At 36.8% G+C, this 17983-nt stretch overlaps 1 protein-coding gene across 1 annotated transcript; it reads left to right on the top strand.

The window, feature by feature from the left end:
* The first annotated feature begins 673 nt into the window (after positions 1–673).
* Positions 674–17975, top strand: LOC107092018 (anthrax toxin receptor 2-like). Its single transcript, XM_015386288.1, has 17 exons — positions 674–977; positions 1917–1988; positions 2465–2536; positions 2640–2721; positions 4388–4492; positions 4826–4894; positions 6286–6366; positions 6442–6502; positions 9750–9845; positions 10801–10870; positions 11993–12071; positions 12234–12329; positions 13742–13792; positions 14155–14250; positions 14339–14512; positions 16186–16266; positions 17821–17975. Exons 1-17 carry the CDS (start codon positions 850–852, stop codon positions 17857–17859), a joined length of 1452 nt encoding a protein of 483 aa, XP_015241774.1. The 5' UTR covers positions 674–849; the 3' UTR covers positions 17860–17975.
* Positions 17976–17983: the final 8 nt, after the last annotated feature.

The raw sequence follows: 17983 nt of genomic DNA, 5'->3' as shown, positions 1-17983 counted from the left end.
GATGAGCTTCTAACATTTCAGTTTTCAGTGTTTTTTTTTTTTTTTTTTTTTTTTTTTTTTTTTTTTTTTTTTGGTTAACTTTTTTAACCTTTACCTTAAATAGAACTGTCTGATTACTAATATTTAACTATCACATAAAAAAACATGCAATGATTTCAATAAATCTCAATAAATATTTTTGGTAATCTCTCTGTATTTGTTTTTTTATTTTTTTATTTTATTTTATTTACTTATTTGTTTATTTATTTGTGGCCTTTATGAACCTCGTATTCTGGCAGGTAGTCGTCGTGAGGTTCTTAAATCCTAAAACAGAATTTGTATATTTTATTTTATCTTTTTTTATTTATGTTAAATATCATATCCACACCTCCAAATATTTACAACAAAAACCTAATTTCCAGATTTTATTATGTTATATCAATATCTATATAGAATCCTTAAAATGTATTTCAAATGCTAATTCCATTAAACTTATAGCAGCCCTTAAAGAATTATAAAATTTTTAAATGATAGTTATTTTTTGTAAAGCCCTTTGTTGTTGTATATGTTTGTAATTATTAATGCTCCATATTGTTCATGTATGTTCTTTTTTTTGCAAGAAAAAAAAGAAAGAAAAAGGTTGTTAAATCCTTGCAGGAAGTGAGCAGGAAGTGGTCCTTTGTTTTCATCAGGGATGGTCTGAGGGTGAAGCTGCAGCTGAGCGCGCTGCCCAGCTTGGCTCCAGCTCGCTGCTGCATACATGCACCGATTCAACATGTGAGCCGCCGATATGAAGCCATTCCAACACTAGTCGCTCCTTTCTTTAACCCCCATTTGAATCGCTTGGTTTGGATATATCATGTATGGACTATGGATCGGATCTGGACGCGGTGCCAAATCCTGCTGCTGCTTCTGTGCGCTTTTTCACTGAGTTCATCGCTGCGTGAGGAAGACGCGTCCTGCGATGGAGCCTTTGACATTTATTTTGTTTTAGACAGGTGAGTTCTTGTTTGTGTACTTACGGGACGTGTTGCTATTTCCCTGGAGCACAGTCAGCCTTTACCTCAGTTTTGTCCATGTATGGTTGCGTTTTCATGTCCCACATACTTTGATACACAACTGGTCTTATCACAAGTAAGTTATTTCAATCCTCCTTTAAAAAAAAATATTTGTATACATTATAAATTAATTTAAGTGGCTGTCATAGAATAGTAAAACGCACTACTCTAATTTTAATAATTTTTTAAAATTACAATAGCTTTTATTACATAAAAATAACTTTTAAGATCTGTGCCTATTGATTATTGTAGTCTGTGTTTTGGTACAATGCCATGAAAAAGTATAGCCTTCATACTAATTTCACTTTTTTCCTCCTTTTTTAAATTGTTTACAATGGTAACCTGCAAACAGAACTTCTAATATTTTTTCTTTCAGCAAGAGTTGTGTAAAAAAAAGTAAAAAAAAGTTGACTGATTCTTAAATTTTATTTCAGTATAATATGGGAAAAAAGTCAGAATTGTGAGAAAAAAGTTAGAATTGTGAGATTAAAGTCAGAATTCTGAGAAAAAAGTCAGAATTTGGAGAAAAAAAGTCAAAATTCTGACTTTTCCCCATGTTATATTGAAATAAAATTTAATAATCAGTTAACTTTTTTTTATTTTTTCAGTGGCCCTAATCGTCTTCCATAGTTGTGCATCCCTGCAGCTCCTCCAGAGTTATCATGCCTATTGATGACTTTTACAGTTAATTTTTCCTTGCACATCATTTTCAGATATTCATAAGCACCTCTGTGTTTTGACATATTACATAAGAATCCCAAAAAAATAAGATAATGTAACAATCTTAATTTTGTTTTTATGGCTTTGTTTTTTTTTTTTTTTTTTTTTTTTTTTTTTTTTGTTTGTTTTTTTTTTTTATTGTTCTTTTCTTTTTTTCAGGTCAGGCAGTATTTCAAGCCACTGGAATGAAATTTATAACTTTGTGGAGCAGCTGACCAGTAGGTTTGTCAGGTAATAAACAATTTACACATCTTTCCTCCTTTTTGTAACTCCTGCAACAGTATCAAATAACCTTCTTGAGATTTACAAACAAGTGTTTTAAGGTCCACAAAGCAAACCAGCCCTGTTAACCAAGTGGCCAGTCTTTAAATTCCCGTCTAACATATGGATAGAGGGTATAAAAGAATGTTGGGCATGGCTATTTGAGGTTCAGGCATCACATTAAGCAAACAACTGCTCTGAGTAACAGCCTGTGATATATTTGGGTCTAATAGCAGGGTGGTTAGAAAGTGGACTCGGGTATGCAACATGTGCTGAAGCTGGTTCTGACCTCTAGAACCACTGGACCCTTTAAAAGATGGAGAACAGGAAACACCAGCAGGGGTTGGTTTTCGTCTTCCAGGAGTACGATGTGTTTGAGCTTTCAGCTAAACACATCCAGCTCACTTATATTGTTTATTAATGCTTGTTGATGTGGTGTGTTTCAGCCCCAGGATGAGGGTCTCCTACATTGTGTTTTCATCCAGGGCAGCTGTGACACTTCCTCTAACAGGAGACAGGTCGGTTTTTGTCTCTTCCTCATTCTGTTTCGCAATTTATCCTTTGTTTTCTAACCAAACAAAATGCTTATAATGAATGTGTTTTTTTTATTTGGTTCAACAGGTCAAAAATAGAAGAGGGTCTAAAGAAACTGAAACAGATCCAACCATCAGGGGAAACATACATGCACGAAGGCCTGAAAGCGGTTGGTGGGACAGTGACACTGGCTTTACAATAGCCTTTGGTTCAAGAGAGTTTTCTTTCTACTTGTCCCTAACCAGTTTTAGGAAAAATGCCATGATAAAGCCCAGCTTCCTAACAAAGGAATATAGGTTTGAAAAGTAAAATGAGAATAGACAGCCCTTAAAATATCTATCAATGGCTAGAGCTGGTTTCATTTGATTAAATTGACTAACTAAGCCAGGCTTTGAATATCTTAATGCTGAGTTCTGATAGGAAAAACTGTCTAGAAATTCAAATTTTGGCTATACTGTATTCTAGGGCTGGATAATTCCTTGCATTTCTAATTTAATCACAATTTTCAAATCACAAAGTAAAACCCACATTTTTTTACTCAAGCCCTTTAGATGGCAGGAATAAATTTAAACTGGATGTTATGCCACCATAAAGGAAGAGAGAGAGATACAGGTAGCGTGCAGATTCATGCATGTCAATACCCAATCCGTCCCGGAAGCAAGATCCGTACCATCAGCTCATATGTGCATGCGCAACCAGATATACATCCAGGTCACCCTTGATTTTACTTTGTTAAAAAGACCTAAATTAAAAATTTCCCTCCCTAAAAATTGTAAATGTACTAAATTATAATTTGTTATTTATAACTTCTGTTTGATCACTCATCTGTACCGGAAATGGGATCCTACGCTACTTCTAAGAGCTAACTTTTTCGGCCTTAGATTTAAACATAAATCTAGTTTTTTTAGTTTTTTTTTTTTTCTTTGTTAACAATACGGCATATAGTGTGTAATTTAAAGAAAGAAATAACTAAAATGCAGATCCACATGGTTAATCATATTTTGATGCACTACTCCTAGCGTGTCCGATGATGATGTCAGACAAGCAGTTTAACGGAGAAAACGTAAAAAGCATCAAATTGCCGCAAAACTCATACATTATTTTTTAAAGATGTGTATTAGCATTCTTTAGTGATTAAAGGATATAAATAAATACTTTTTATACCATAATTACATTATTTATGGTGACCTGGATGAATATCTGTTTGGGCATGCGCAATTGAGCCGATGGTACGGATCCTTTTTGACAATGGAATCTGGTGAAAAGAGCTTTCAATGAGACATGTATGTGCTTGGGGTTAGTGCAGAGTAAAATCCAAATAAAATGTCAATTGCAGTTAAGAAAACAAACAACTAAATTGCTTAATGTATCTAAAAATAAACAAAAATCCTTTTTCAACTTAAAATGTGTACTTAGTTTTGGTTTTCCTGAACGTTCTACTTTTCATCTGAAGGCGTCACTTTATGTTCCCTCCCATACTTTGTCAAAGTGGCCACAAGTTCAAATAATGTACCCTTATGTTAAATGATTTAAACTGATATTAGAATGGGCAGTTGTCTAGAAATGACTCCTCCTTAGAGCTTCCCTGGACAACAAGGACGTCCCTGTTTTAATGGCCAGTTTTAAAAACAAATTAGCTTTATGTTGATCGATGACGACCAACTGAAAATTTATCGACTTTGGCTTTCTTGAGATAAGCAAAAGAGTCATCTTGCACCACTTGTTGAAAAATGTTTCCAATGCATTATTATAACCTTAAATAATTTGTCATTTATGCTCATGATGTATGGACACATGAATGAATGAATGAATGAACTAAATCCTTCACCTGTCAGGTATCAGAGCAGATGAATACACAGACTTCCCCATCATCCAGTATCATCATTGTTTTGACCGATGGCAAGCTGGACGTCTACCCCTATGAACTGAGTGTGAAGGAGGTAACACACCCTTTCATACACACAACCATTCATACACACACATGCTGCTAAAAATGAATCTAATGGTAGAGGATGTGGGTGTGGAGAAAATCCCTCCTCATTTTATTTTCCAGCTGGTGAGCCTTAATTTCATTTTGACCAAACAGATTTATTTTTAAGGCATGGTGTTTGTCACTGCTTTATGTTTTACCTTATCCTGCATGAACTGTTGTTTTATTTTCAAATACCTTGGTATAATTACACTTTTTATAAACTTGCATGTGTTCTGATCCCATAATCCGTTCGCCACAAACGTTTGAGGCTGAATTTCCCTTCTTTTTCTGGGATTTGCAGGCTGACAAAGCCAGAGGGTTTGGAGCCAGAGTCTACTGTGTCGGGGTCATGGGCTTTGATCACAAACAGGTAGGAGGTACCGCTCCTCCTTTATTAGACACACAGAGGCCTCCCTTCAGAACCGTGAGAAAGGCAGCTTGTTTAAACACAGACTTTTATTTGCCTTTCTGTCTGTGTAATTCAGCATTGGACTGTAGCATAGATTTAAAAAGGCTGTTCTCTCTGGCCCGTATCCATTAAACCACCTTGACCCTGTTGCTTAGTCTGAGTTCAACTAAAACCTTCCGAAGAGTGAAAAAAGTGAACAGCTGTCAGGTGTTTGGAGATAGTGGGAACGAGATTTTGACTCGTCTAAAAGTACTCCTTGTCTCTGAGTAAAAATAATAGAAATATAATTTGTTTACTGTGAGAATGAATGGGAATAAAGCCAAATACATTAACACCCAATAAGAATCACTCATCTGCTGTGACATGTTGTCTTCTCCGCAGTCAGTACTGTCTCATTATTCCTAATGAGGTTTAGAAAACAAAGGGCAACACTGTAATTACATTGGAGTAGTGTAACACAGCAATATTACATTTTGTTGAGTAACTGAGCTGGGTCAGCATCATTTATATCATTAATCTATGTGAAACTTAATACTTAGTTCGATGTTAAGATGCTTCTACCCCCAAACATTGCATAGAGTCCAACAGATCCTCTGGCCAGTTTCAGAGCCGTTACACTCAGTGGTCTAAAGAGGAAGTACTCTCTAATGATATAATGCCAGAGCAGCTTCTTGCATAGCTATAATTACCGCAGGAGATGAAAGCTGCAGCAAGCTTTCATCTCATTTGGAACAGACTCGCCCTCCTTAAATGCTGCTGAAACAATGAACATCCACCACAAGCCAAAGAGCTCCCTAAAAGGGATCAGGGTTTATGTAACCCATAAAGCTTCACCCAAAGATCCTTCCAAATGTCTTCATGCCCTTCTATCTTTGCTCAGGTTACAATCATTACTGTCTACTGGCAGTAGATTTTTCTTCCTGTTTTTGGATCCATCCACCTTAATCTGGCCAACTTTCTTTCACTCTAATGAAAGAGGGTATTCCCAAAGCACAACGCTGCCACCACCTTGTTTCATGATGGGGTAGTTTCATGAAGTAAATGACCTAAAGATCCCCCCTTCTGAGTTGTGCGTCTCTGCAGCTCTGCCAGATTTACCATGGACCTCTTGTCTGTGTCTTTGAAAAATACTCATCGGTCATGTCAGTTAGCATGTTAGGTGAAGGTGTGTGTCTTGGTAGTTTTGTGGTAGTAATGTAATGCATTATTAGGTGATGGATTAAACAGTGATTTCACATTTTATTTAGGGGCATCAAAGGGTGAAAAGCTTCACTTTCTACATTTGTATCAGTAAAATTATTTGAAAATCTTGTATTATTTTTCAAATCCAACTATTGTTATTGTGGTTGCAGCTCGCCGAGATAGCAGACGGCACGGATCAAGTGTTTCCAGTTCTTTCCGGATTTCATGCCCTCAAAGACGTTGTCAACAAGGCAAGTTAGTTTCAAACACTTTGATATGCAAACATCTGCAAAATATTAGTCTGGAGTCATTTCTCTGCTTCGCAGGTCCTGAAACAGTCGTGCAGTGAAGTGTTTACAATAGAGCCGTCCAGCGTCTGCGTGAACGGTAGGTTGGTTTACTGGAATTTATTTAGCCTTTAAAACAAAATAAGGAGACATAACGATAGGGTATCACACTTTGGATCTAGGCTTTGAAAAATTATTGCTAAAAGGTATCTTTGAATCTCGTTTTGCCATGAGGTTTGACAATTATCCTGCAGGCTTTGCAAAAACGAATGGAAGTCAATCCAAAATCCCAGTAAGGATGATGTGACATAAAGCATGCATGTGCATGTCTGTTTCTCTTTGGTTTAATGGACCAATATCTATATACTGCATCAAACAGATGTTTTCAAATTATATTTGTTCCATGAAGAGATGAAAGTATCAAGAAGTGGATTGAACTAAACAAAGAAGCTAACATCATCAGATATGGTTATAGAGTCCAATAAAGGCACACACGGATGCATTTAAAACAACTTTGAATTATGTTAATGCAAAACTAGATTTTTCATTAAGCATAATAGAAGCATCGTCACTCTGAAAGGAAATGGCATCTTTTGTCAGTTTTAGAATATTATAACAAAATAATAATCATATTAACAATGGATCATTTCAAACCAGATGTTTAGATACACTTTTGAAACAGTTTGTTAACCTGAGAACAAAATTCCAGCTTTGAGGTACGGGGAGGGTAGAATCATGTTGTTTGTTTTTTGTTTTACCAACAAGGGACTCTGTGGCATTGAGATGCAAGAACAGTATGGAATTGTTCATCTAACGTGTCAAAAAATAAATCAGAGAAGGAAAGTTCAGGCAAAGCCAAGTAAAAGCAGACATATTAAAGCATGGATCTCAATTAGAGATCCAACTCAAGAGCAGAATAACCCAGCAGGATGGTTGCAGGCCTGGAAAGAGTACTGTCTGTAAGGGTTGGGTTTTAAACATATCTCTGCCATGTATTAAGTTAATGCACATGAATATTTAAACTATGAAAAATAAATAAATGAACTATGACTTTGGTTTTAAAGCTTGAATTTAATAAATTACATTTTTGTTTGTTATTTATGCATTCTTTTGCCAGGTGAAATAAACTGGAACCGTCTCTAGATTGTAAAAGATTGATGTGGGACGTCTGAGACAACATATTACACATGCACTGGTCAGCATCACCACTGACTTCTAGCATAAGCAGTAAAAAGAGTCTTCTGTCATCTAGATAAGGTTTTAAAACCATTCCAGCTCTGTGTTTGGGCGAGGCTACTTTTCTTGTGTTTTCTTGGATGAACTTGGCAGAACACTGCAGAAGAAAAGTGATTTCATTCGTCAAAGAATTTGTTTTTGGCCTAGGAGCATAATTCCAAAGTCTGCAGGTCACCAAGTATCTTAATAACAGCAATTAAGCTCAAACCAAACTGGATTGTTGATTTAATAATTCTAGCATTATTGATATATAAATGTTTTCACCTCTGTCATAGCATCCTTTAGAAGATAGTGTATCTTTGGATGTTTTCTACCCTCTCAAACAAACTGATGGGATGAGATTGGCTGTGCTGGGCCGTTGTTGTTCCTTTTAAATATGTCGGATTTAAATTGAGATCTGGACAAAGATCCAAAGGACTCTGGAGCAGATTTTCCTGAAGAATCCATTAACATTTGCTGCTATCATTTCATCCTCTATCCACCCCATTTCTTAAAAAATCCTCCTCGCACTATGATGCTGCCTCCACCATGCTTCAATGCAGGGATATTGCTGTAGGTAGTTGATGAACTTTGATCGTTTCTCCCCTGATGTGATTCGAGTTGTTTGCAAGGGGCTTTCTGGTAAAGAGTGACTGATTGTTCAAATACCTCAGCAAGAGTTAAAGGTATAATGGAGGATTTTCATGAATTTTTAAAAGACCCACCCTCTTCCCTTTAAAAAAAATGCACATGCACAACCCTCTACCCGCTCCCGAGAGGAAACAGCTATTAAACGCATGCATGAGCTAATTTTTCCTTGTGCACGCTCTGTTTAAATGTTGCAGTTTGCATCTCTCATACAAGCTTACTTTCCAAAAGAAGATTTGCAATTTTTCCACTATTTCAGACTCGGAACCAGTAAGTGAAAATTGGGACGAGCACGTACCTGTAGGACGGCCTTGCGTAAACATATCACCATAATGATTGACAATTAGGAGGAGCACTTATTTTGATGATCCACTCGGAAAAAGAACATCCTCCACTAAACCTTTAACCTTTTGAAAGCTTTCAAGATCTGGTAACATTTAATTGGTAAGATTAGAGCTTCACCTTAATGAACATTTAGTTCTTGGTCATCTCTTTTCTCCCTAAATGATTCCGACTGCCTGCTTAGACAATCAGGCTAATTATATTAGATCTAAGAATGGTTCTAATGATTCAGAACTACTTCCATCTCCAAACAATGGAGACCACAAAGCTACTCAGGATCAAGCTGCAGAAACATCTCAATGAAGATCAGTTGAAATAAGAGGATCAATTTAACTGTGGTGGGAATGTTAAATATTCATTTACCTTTTTATCTTCATATGTTTGAATTTTTCATTATGTCATGCGTGAACATCTTCCTCATGTTTTGTGGATTTTATTTTAAGAGAATGTTTTAAAATAAGCATAAAGCATAATGAAACAATGGAAGAGTGAAGGGGAGTGACTACTTTCTGTCGACACTGTTAGATGCAGGAAAACAAGCTTATGTTGCAACATTTATTTCTTCAGCTTTCTAGTGTTTTTTTTTTTTTTTGTTAAATGTGAAAATTTTAGACTATCCAAAAATTCACATGTGGTCCCACTCCCATATTAAAACAACATGATCAATCTTCTGATATTATTTCATGTTCTCTGGTCGGCCCGTTTCCAGACCTCATATGCAAGAGGTCAGATCCTCCCAGGACAGCTGAAAGAAAAGAAACCCTGCAGGAGAAGTCTTGCTGGTGCAGGAATGGGTGAAAAAACACCACTTGACTCTCTGCCTTACTACAGCAAGACGGATTAATGTTTGTAGGCATGCTGCCACAGGAGTTTACAGGACTTCAGGAAATAAAGGAAATCTAGACATCAAGTTCTATGTGATCAAACCAAATTGTAGCTCTGAAGTAAGGCAGAGCACCTATTGTTTATTTATAACTAAATGACACCATAAGGAAGAGGAAATGACCGCTTACAGATAAACCTAGGGTAGCTGGGTTTCTTTATGTCTCCTTGGTAGTTAGTTCACAGATTAAAGCTTTGCGTTTAATCAAGGGGTATCAATAAGCAGTAATTTCTGTACGTTTTGTGTGTTTGTTTTCCAGAGTCTTTCAACATAGTTTTGAAGGGGAGTGGATTTAGCGGCAGCAAGAGGATCGACAACATTCTCTGCTCTCTCACTGCCAATCAAGTGACTTACAGTAAATGATACTTCAGTAACTATAGCTCTCACACTTAGCATACCGACTTGTTTCCAGCTGTTGTATAATTGCTTGTTATTGCTGAGGGGATATTATCTTCTTGGGTCAAAGCTTCTTGGTGCAGCTACACGGCACCATGATGCTGTCTGAAATAAACTAAGCCCCACTTGAAACAGTGTGCAGATATCAGAGCTGCAGTGGAAAGTTGGGAGTCATGGCTCTGTGAAACAAACAGTGGCTGCCTTTTATCAGCTGCAGCCATAGAACAGAGGAGACATTATGAGGCTGAGCAGAGGGAGAGAGATGTTCTCTCCCCATTAGTCTATTAACAGATCGATGACATGAACTGCGCTGAGGTCAGTGTCCCTGAGAGGACCACTACAGAGAGCATGTGATTTGTTTTTTCCGCTTTTTTTGTGCCTGTGAGGTTGTTGGGGAGGTTGTTAACTCCTGACTCCTTTTCTGTGTTTTTCTGTAAAAATCAACTGGAAAATGTGATTCTTTTTAAATTATTTTGCTTCTAATAATTAGATGTTAAATCCATAAGCTTCTCATTAATTGCTGTATAATAGCTCCAGGCACATACACTGCAAAAGCTATCTAGAAATAAGTAAAACTTACTTAAATTAGGTGTATTTAACCTTAATTTGAGTACCTAAATAAGATTGCCAATTAAATAAATATTTTTACTCCTAAAGTACGATAATTAGATAATATGCCTTTGAAATAATAATAATTTCAAATGTAAATTGTCTTGTTCCATTGGTAAGGTGTCTCACTTAACCCCTTAATTCAAGCAAAAATCAATTTATTTTAAGAAAAAATGACTTATTTAGATTCACATTTTTTGCATTGTACAGCATAAGGCTTGATCTTGTAACAGAAAGCTCTGTCTTTACACCTTTAAGCTGTCCGTAGTTTTGGATATGTTTTAATGTTGTGTTTTTCCTGTCAGATGAGAAGCCAACAGTTGTCAGAGATGGCCATCTACTGTGTCCAGCTCCTCGTCTACATGAGGTTGGACAGTAAGTTTGCAAACACACATGCAACTAAAAGCATTAATGAGCTGTACTTACAAAATTACATTATATCAGGGATCTATTTTGTTTTTTAGATTTTTACCACAAGCTAAGTCAGTGCACCAATGTGTAGTTATTTTAAGAAATGTTTTTAAATCAACATTTATTTCCATCTTGACTTCGGCATTCATCTAAAAGGTTTTAATGAAAATGCAATGAATACACAAGTAAATAGATAAACTAAACTGGGGGATTGTTAAATTTCAGCTGTTGTAGATCAAAATGAATCCCACATTAATGAATAATTGATTTAACCACATCTCTGCTACAGTACTATAACCCTGTTTGGTAATTCTAGGTGTAGTTTTAGTCATTTTCTGAAACATTTCACAGGCTTGAAGCAGATTGGCAGGTGGCTCTTAGTACAGCCTGTGTGCAGTCTTCATTTAACTTTAGCCTGGAAGCTTCTTTGGAGTTCTTTTTTATTTATATTACCATAGGTGAATTGGGTTTTTAGGTTTTGTAAACCAGTCCTGCATTGATTTGAGCATGTTCGGCTTTTATTTGTGGTGAAAGAATAAAAAGGAGCCATTTTCGTTTTCTTCTCATAGACTCTGATAGAAACTGATGTTTTATTTCTATATTTTTGCTATTTAGACAAAACTAAAATACCATCCCACTCTAGCAAGGTTTCCGGGGCCTTTTAAAGAGAAGAATGTCTCATTTGGCTCATGGAATCCTTAATTATGATATTCATACATTTATTTCTTGAAAATTGTGCGCTGTGTAAATACAGAAACCAGTATAGTGGGTTGAGCCAAGACCTTTTTTGTCCACATCAAACATAGCACTATATTTTCCCAGAAATCTTTGGGTTTTCTTAGATCACGTTACCAAAACTCCACCATAACCCACAGCAGTAAAGTAGGAAGGCCTGATTAAAAACAAACCTAATTAGTGTTAATTTTGTTTAAGAGGACTTTTAATGTTTGCATTTTTTGCATTCTTGATCATATCAAAGTCTAACCAGGTTGGATTATGTCCTCTCGTTTAGGTCACAGCAGTTTCCTAACAATCCATGTTTTATTGTTGCGGCTATGTCTTAATTTCTCTGTTTGTTGATTACAGATCAGTTGAAGTGCTGATTAGCCTGAATAATGGACAGTCCTACATCTCCGCCCCCATCGCCATATCTGCCACCACATGTGTGGGTATCAATTTAAACTGAATGCTGCTAAATGAAACAAAGCTTCTGTTGGTGCAGAAAACAAATCTGAGGTTTACATACATGGAGACAGATGTGGGCTGTGCTCTATCATATTTTTTGTAGTTTGACAGCATCACACATTTTGTTCCATGTCTGTTGCAGTCAGATGGGACCTGGGTGCTGTGGTTGCTGTTGGCTTTGCTGTTGTTAGTGGCTCTTGGTTTATTCTGGTGGTTCTGGCCTCTCTGCTGCACTGTGGTAAGTTCAACCTCCTTTTATTTGTATATAATTTATTTCATTTGGCTGTTTTATATTTGTTCTTGTTTTATTTTATCATGCAAGCTAACAAACTAAAGTTAAGCTGATAGCGTTTTAGTAGCATGTTTAATATGCAAAATAATCCAGCACTATATGTAATATTAATTTGCAAACTGTACAATCTGCTGATTAGTCCTTAAGACAGAATAAAGCACCAGCTTCTGTGCATGGGTAACCAGGTTGGTTTGAGTTTTTAAAGATGCAATTCAAACTTTCTTCTTTTCTTAATCTTGAACTTTAAAATTCCTTCATCTCAGAGCAAACAGAATGCGCTATTAGTTGCAAATTGCAACAAGAACCATGATAACTAAAACACTGTATTTTTCTGCTTTTATGCAGTGTTATGCATAGTTTATGTATGTCAATTTTAGCCTCCAAACGATTTCCACATCTGGGTATAATTATCTCCCTGTTCAATTAAAAAAAATCCACAATCTATCGGTAAAATCCACTAAGTAGCATGCTTATTAAAAAAGTTGTGCAAGCATGATAAACAACACCCATTAACAATAACATATTTCAGATGATGCATTCTTATTCCTAGAAAACATCTTTTAGTAGCAGAGGTTGTAGGTGATTCATTTAATAAGATTCAGCAACAATAAAGTGAGAAGTTTAATTTGTGATTAATGTGGTTAAAAATGCCAATAGCCGTATTTCATCAGTATTTGTTCATTCATCACATATTTACCTTTGAGTGACAGATTTGTTGAGATAACTGTAAACTGATGTTGCATTTATGAATGTATTTTTTTGCCTCCAAATCTGATTAATAATTCTTTTCCTCCTGTAAATTCCAGAATAAAAAACTTTAGAAATGATAGTCATTACTTTCAAAAACTTGCTTTTATCAGTCATTCCAATTTGGAGGTGACATAATTTAAAAGGCAACAGAATTCAATAATATAACAGACTAAATGTTAGCTGGTAATGCTACCATACGTTGAGCTAATTTATTAGTTATGAGTGGACCTCTAAGAACAAAAAGGTGATGATTCTGATGTCTCTTTGAGCTACGGAAGCCCAAGAAGTACATTTGTGGAAAAAAATTAAAGAGATTAAGTTGTCACAAACAGCACATTTGATTAATTGATATAAATTTATCACCAAACCCTAATTTGAAACTCATCAATTACAATTTCCAACAAAAAATGGAAATATTATCAGATCTACTGTCAAATTAACAATAAAACACACCATAAAAACTGAAATGTTTTCCCTCTAACCACTTTTTATGTTTATTTTATTTCAAGAAGTATTTTCTAACTATTGCTAAGGTTTTTAAAGGTTAACATTTGTCCTAGAATTCCCTTTTTTTGTTGTTTAAATCTTTTGCCAATGCTTTCACACAGGTCATCAGGGACCCCCCTCCTTCACGTCCCCCTCCTCCACCTCCTGTTTTTGTAAGTAAAAAAAAAAGGGGGGGGTGTTTTTTGTAGAACTGCCATGTGTTAGAGCAGATCTTTTTTTACCTCATGCTGCCATCTTGGCAGAGGTGATTGAGAGAAGATAAATTTGGGTGAACACAGAAGGAGCGTGGGTGGAGCTAAGGAGGCTGACAGAATGCTTTGGCATTTATTTGTCAAGGTCCAGTGAGAAAACTGAATCCTTTACATTTACGTTGAACATTGTAGAGATTAAATTCTAGCTTAACTTTAATGTCACAGTTAAAAGTTTTTATTCTGAATTTAAAAGACTTTATTTGGGGACACATGCTTGTGTGGATAATTTTTTCTGAAGAACATGTTGATGGTTTTTCACTAAGGAACCAGAGGAGGATCCTCTACCGAAACACAAGTGGCCAACTGTAGACGCTTCTTACTATGGGGGCAGAGGTGCTGGAGGAATTAAACGCATGGAGGTTAAAATTCCTATTTTAAAATAGAAAATGTATTAAAGTTTAGTTCGGTGTATTTGTGATGCAAGTGTAGCACACTTACTTCCTGCAGGTGAGATGGGGCCAGAAGGGATCCACAGAGGAAGGTTCGCGTCTAGAGAAAGCCAAAAATGCTACAGTCACCATGCCAGAGGAAGTGGAGGAGCCCATTATTCCTCACCCCCCACCAAGACCACCTCCTGTTTACAACCCCCCATCCCAACCTAAGTGGTACTCTCCAATCAAGGTGAGATTGGAATCTATACTGTCTGCAAAAAACAGTGAGCTTTGCGATTGGAGATATAAGAATAGTTCTGTGTAAGTTATTTAGGTAATCTAATGCTACTTGCATAACAGACGCGTTTAAGGGCAGATTAGACTTCGCGAACCAGTTTTGCTGGTATGCTTCTGCACCGTCGGTCTGGAATTTCTAGGGACACACAGCAGTTACCCGCCAAAGTGCAAGGGGGAGCCTATTGGAGAACTTGCGATAATTTCGGCTGATGGTCACGAGAACTTTGGCGGTGCCGGCGGGAGTGTTTATCTTCCAAAACAACAATGGTGCGTCTGCAAGATATCAAGGTCACGGAGATGGATCTAGAGTCGCTAGACGTCGAAGAGGAACAAGTTCTGTTAATGGAGCGAACCCCCTCGACGAACCTTTTGTCGTAGTTGTCCATTGTAGTTGTTCCTCGGTTTTTAAATACATCCGGAAAGGCATACCAAGGACCAAACACACCTGCTTTAGGTCTGCATGGGTTTGTGATTTTTTTTTAGGTGCGCAACAACGGTTGCAGAACCTCTGCGCGGGGGGTGTGGTTGCACACAGAGACAGATTTGACGGTTGCAGAGGCTATGCGTCAAAAGCATAAATTGGCCTTTACGGTAGCTAAAAAGCGCCTGCTCCTTGAAGTGTGTACACATTAAGGTCAGACGCACCTTAAGAGCATCCTTGACCCTCCTGAAGTGCTTCCAGTAAAGTGCGTTCAAATGCGTCTGAACCCACACACAATGCCCGCACACACAAGTCAACTTAACTGTATACTTCATTCGCCTTTTGTCTTTTGCTAGTATTTATTCAACAATCTGCCATTTACAGAAAATCAAACAATTCTTACATAACTTCTCTTGATAAATGTGGTTAGACTTGGCCTCCAAATGCCAATCGATGAACTACTTTAGTGGTAAAGTCATTTACAATGTCTATAAAGTCTAATTTCTTAGCAAGCTGATGCTTTATAGACAGCATTGTCAGATCATTGAACCTTTCCTGGGACATCCCAGGGCCCAGGTAGTTTTTTTATTATCTTCATTTTACTGAAGGCAAGCTTACCTCCAGCCAGTCACTGACAATGTCCAGTAACAATGTTTGTGTGCATGGTTTATTTCATGCCTTGGAAATCTTTCATAGCTTTCTGTATTTGATGTTGGATACTTTAATCCCATCTATTGAATTTAATGAACTAGTTTATCTTTTCTCTACATCATCATAGGAGAACAGCAAGCACTGTAGTCCCTAACAATTTCCCCCCTCCATTGTGGGAGGTAGAATAGGTTAGATACTTTGGATATTCTCTGCCCTCTAAAACTCCTGGCAGTTAATTTGCCATCTCTGAGAAAGACTTCCTTTTTGCCATTAAATGCACAACATTCACTCGATCACAATCAGTCATTTTTGTTGGCCACAGCGCAGAATCATTGAAATCAATGGCGGAATCCGTCTCTGAGCCACTGTGCTCAGACTGTCCAGTCTCTGTCATCGGTACGGATGGCTCTCTCTCTGTCTCCACCTCAAACCCCCACCCTGTAAACCAGCTTGCATGTAAACCAGCTGCTTCTGCTGCTTCAATGGTGTGCGGTGTGAATGTAGCATAATACAACGCTGTTTTATTAATAATCAACTCTGATTTTTCCCTTCAGGGACGCATTGATGCACTGCTGGCCTTATTGAGAAGGCAGTATGACAGAGTGGCCATCATGAGGCCAACGCCTCAGGATAAGGTAAGAAATAACCTCAGTACTTAACTACCAATCCAAATAAAAATAGAATTGATGATTATGGATGCTTTATCTAAGCTCTTAAGAAGTCTAAAAGGGAATGTTTTTTTTTTTTTTTTGGCATAGGTTTCCACAAATGCTTTCTTTCTGAAAATAAATTGGCCTCATTAACTTGTTACCAGGCAGTTCTTAAGCATAAGACCTGTTTATTGTCACACAGATAACTAACAGCCTTCTGCGCCCACTTAGCCTGCTATTATTAGCAGTGAACGCCTGCATGTATTGTCATCAAACACAGCTCACACACTCCCAGGTATAATGGGATTAGCTCACTTTTTGTTCATAGGGACCACAAAAACATTAGATGATTCGAAAAGCCTTGTTATTTCCTGATAAATCTTTCTCCTTCGGAATGTTGTCTGTTCCCAACAAGTTGTTAAAAATTAGACAAATGGCACCTCTGATGAACATCCAAACATGACCCAATGTTATTTGTAAAGATTGACGATGTGGCAATTTGTTGATCCACCCTCCACCTGTTTTTAATGTCCTTTATTTTAAATGCCAAAATGTTTTTGAAGTTTCTTATTGTCTGGAATTCTGTTTTTTTTTTTTTTTTTATGAGCAGGAGTTGGTTGGGAAAAGTTAAAACTAATTTCTACATATTTTTGTACTTTTTTGAAATTTGGATTTGATTGATAACGTCTTATAATTGTGTGTTTTTCTGGTTATTTGACCTAACTTTTAGATATTAATGTGACCAATGTTAAATTATTAAGTGTGTAAGTTATGCAGTTTGATTCATGACCCGGTGTCTGCCTCGGCAGATGGCCGCTCACACTGACCCTGGTTCTGCTGGATGTTCCATCCTGTTAAAAGGGAGTTTTTCCTCTCCACTGTCGCTACAAGCTGCTTTGAACCAATCTGTGTGAATTGGTTGAATTGTAAGGTGCCTTGAGATGACATGTGTTGTGAATCGGCTTTCTAGAAATAAACTGATTTGAATCAGGGAGGTCACAAAAGAACCCAGAGTAATATAACTGCAGTCCTTAGTTAAAGCCAGTTTTCATGATTCAACAATTTGAAAGGAAAACCAAACAGGGCATTTCTTGATGAAAAATGCTGATTAAAAAGGCTTATCTGACATTTATCATAAACATCTGAAAGATCACCAATACGCCAAAGCACACCTTTGAACAGCTCAAAATAAGTAAACTGATAAGAAGATAGAGGTCTAGTCAAAGCAAGTTATTTAATCAGACTGAACTGCTGTGGTGTGACTGAACAGGTTACCTAATGTTAAAACAAATCCCAAAAAACGTTCACTGTCAAAAACCCTCAGAGTAGGCTACATAGTTGTCTGCTGTACTTTAAAAGTTACAATAACGAATTCAAACCGGTTATGATATATGCCGATGACATTGTAATTTTCAGTATATATATTTCTTTTTAGCAGGTAAAAAAGAATCTAACAAGAAAGCAGCATACAATGCATCAGATTGTGCTTTTTTTTTTAGACAAATTTGTGTTTAACTTCTCCTTTCTGTTGTCTTTTAGGGTCGCTGCATCAGCTTTACCAGAATTCGTTCTCACTGAGGTGAATCAACTTTCACTCATCTCTAGTTTTTTGCCAAAAATCACAGACACATCCTCCAAGAGAAGAAAGTCCACATTCTGTGCCTTGTAAATAAACTTAATAACTAAAATATTTTTTTCTGCA

This window comes from Cyprinodon variegatus, unplaced genomic scaffold (assembly GCF_000732505.1).
Source record: "Cyprinodon variegatus isolate N-32 unplaced genomic scaffold, C_variegatus-1.0 Scaffold362, whole genome shotgun sequence".
Taxonomy (NCBI): domain Eukaryota; kingdom Metazoa; phylum Chordata; class Actinopteri; order Cyprinodontiformes; family Cyprinodontidae; genus Cyprinodon; species Cyprinodon variegatus.
Note: the sequence above shows the minus strand (reverse complement) of the source record. Positions and strands in the feature narration are given on the sequence as shown.